This window comes from Otolemur garnettii, unplaced genomic scaffold, assembly GCF_000181295.1.
Source record: "Otolemur garnettii isolate 467f Iridium unplaced genomic scaffold, OtoGar3 scaffold00050, whole genome shotgun sequence".
Taxonomy (NCBI): Eukaryota; Metazoa; Chordata; class Mammalia; order Primates; family Galagidae; genus Otolemur; species Otolemur garnettii.
Window position 1 is genome coordinate 11403296 of NW_003852445.1, and position 1840 is coordinate 11405135.

The 1840-nt window shown below is 42.1% G+C and overlaps 1 protein-coding gene across 3 annotated transcripts in view; it reads left to right on the forward strand.

The window, feature by feature from the left end:
- The first annotated feature begins 863 nt into the window (after nucleotides 1-863).
- TRIM69 (tripartite motif containing 69) overlaps nucleotides 864-1840 on the forward strand; it is a 22717-nt gene continuing 21740 nt past the window's right edge. For all 3 annotated transcript variants that reach the window (XM_003791790.2, XM_012806331.1, XM_012806332.1), the window contains exon 1: nucleotides 864-1209. In XM_003791790.2, the coding sequence (XP_003791838.1) occupies nucleotides 1204-1209 (6 nt within the window). In that variant the 5' untranslated portion in view covers nucleotides 864-1203. The remainder of the gene's footprint in view (nucleotides 1210-1840) is intronic.

The following is a 1840-nucleotide window of genomic DNA, read 5'->3' on the forward strand; positions in this document are numbered from 1 at the left end:
GAGTGTAGTGAAGAGATAATGACTAGGGTGTGGGGGAGGAGAGACCCTCAGCAGAAGGGATAGAAGGCAAAGCATGCACAAAACTGCAGAAGCATGAATTATTGGGCAATTCCAAACACTGGATAAAGAGTTGTGGGCATTAAGGCTGAACACCTAGGCAGAAGGTAGACATTGAAAACAATATACTGACTTAGAGGAATTACTGTAGGAAAAACTGTTTGGCTCTATGATGGCTCTTTATAGGTTACTCAGAGTGCAGTGTTGGTATGTATCTCTGTAAGTTGAAACTCCTGAAGAAAGCAGTATGAAATGAGCTTTTCTCATCCTGCTTCCTTGGAACCTAGGATTTTTCAGGCCTGTGTTACTTTCTCAGAGATAGAGTTGGGGCTATTTCAATGGAATATGAGAGGTGTACTAGCTCTCGATTAAAGCCACACACAGCTAGTGTCTTGATGCTGTGATGGGATCATAAGCAGGGGTGGGGTGGTCATTTTTCGTGAGTTAGGCTTATAGTCTGATGATGGTGTTTCCTCCCTCCCTCCCTCCCTCCCTTCCTTCCTTCCTTTCTCTCTCTTTCTCCTTTCTTTCTTGACAGAGTCTCAAGCTATTGCCCTGGATAGAGTGTGATGGCATCATAGCTCACAGCAACCTCCAACTCTTGGGCTCAAGCAAGCTTCTTGCCTCAGTTTTTCTATTTTTAGTAGAGATGGAGTCTCGCTTTTGCTCAGGCTGGTCTCAAACCTGTGAGCTCAAGCAATCCACTCACCTTGGCCTCCCAGAGTGCTAGGATTACAGGCGTGAGCCACCCTGCCTGGCTGTATCTCCTTTTTCATAGAGCAGCCTAGTCCAGAAATGGGAATTGGTGAACTTTAAGATTAGACTGCCACCTTGGATCTAAATGAGATGCCCTCTTCCTCTCCAAAAAAAAAAGGGGGTGTGTGCAGAGGTAGGTTATTCCAATCAGGGTTTCTCTTTCTCTTAAGCAAATGATGATCAAAGCAACTGACAAACTGTCACGGAATCTGCCAGACCTGACTCTGGCCTTGCCCCGTCTCTCCAGCTCCTGAACTTTTCTGTCTTCCGTCATGCTCTGAGCCCATTCCTAGCAAGCTAACTGGTTCCCTGGTCTGAAGCATCCTGGGCCTACTGAGCTCTGATCCCAGTGCCCACCTCTGCCCTCTTATAACCTGATACCTGTGCTTCATGGAGGTTAGTTACTTTTTTCTAACTTAGTAAGTTTTCTAAGCATAGTATAAAAAACAGGATCAAATGTTGGGGGAAGGATATGGATTTAGGAGCATAAAAGTTAATTCATGTAGGAAAGTTTTAACTTTTGACAGCTTGTAGGTTCTATACTCTCTCCAGGCCTTGGAGTAACTGGGAATTTAGATTAGAGAAGCTGGTAGAGAAGTAATGAAATCTACCAAAATATTTTGAGAAAAAATAAACTACATGCTATATAAAAATTTATTTTATTAATGTAATCACTTTATTACTTTTCGATTAAAAAATACTATGTATAACTTGGTTTGCTCACATATGACATCTTATATTTAAAGCAGAGTTCATTTTCACAGGAGATAAACATTTTTAATTGAATTTCTTCCTTTAAGAACTCTTCAAAACTAAAGAAATTCATATTCTCCTGAAGTTAGTGTTTTCTTGATTGTCAGAACAAAAAAAATGTTTATTTACTGTAAGAATACTGAGAAATTTGGGCGGCTCCCATAGCTCAGGGGGTAGGGCGCCAGCCACATACACCAGAGGTGGCGGGTTTGAACCCAGCCTAGGCCTGCCAAACAACAATGATAACTACAACACCAAAATAGCTGGGTGTTGT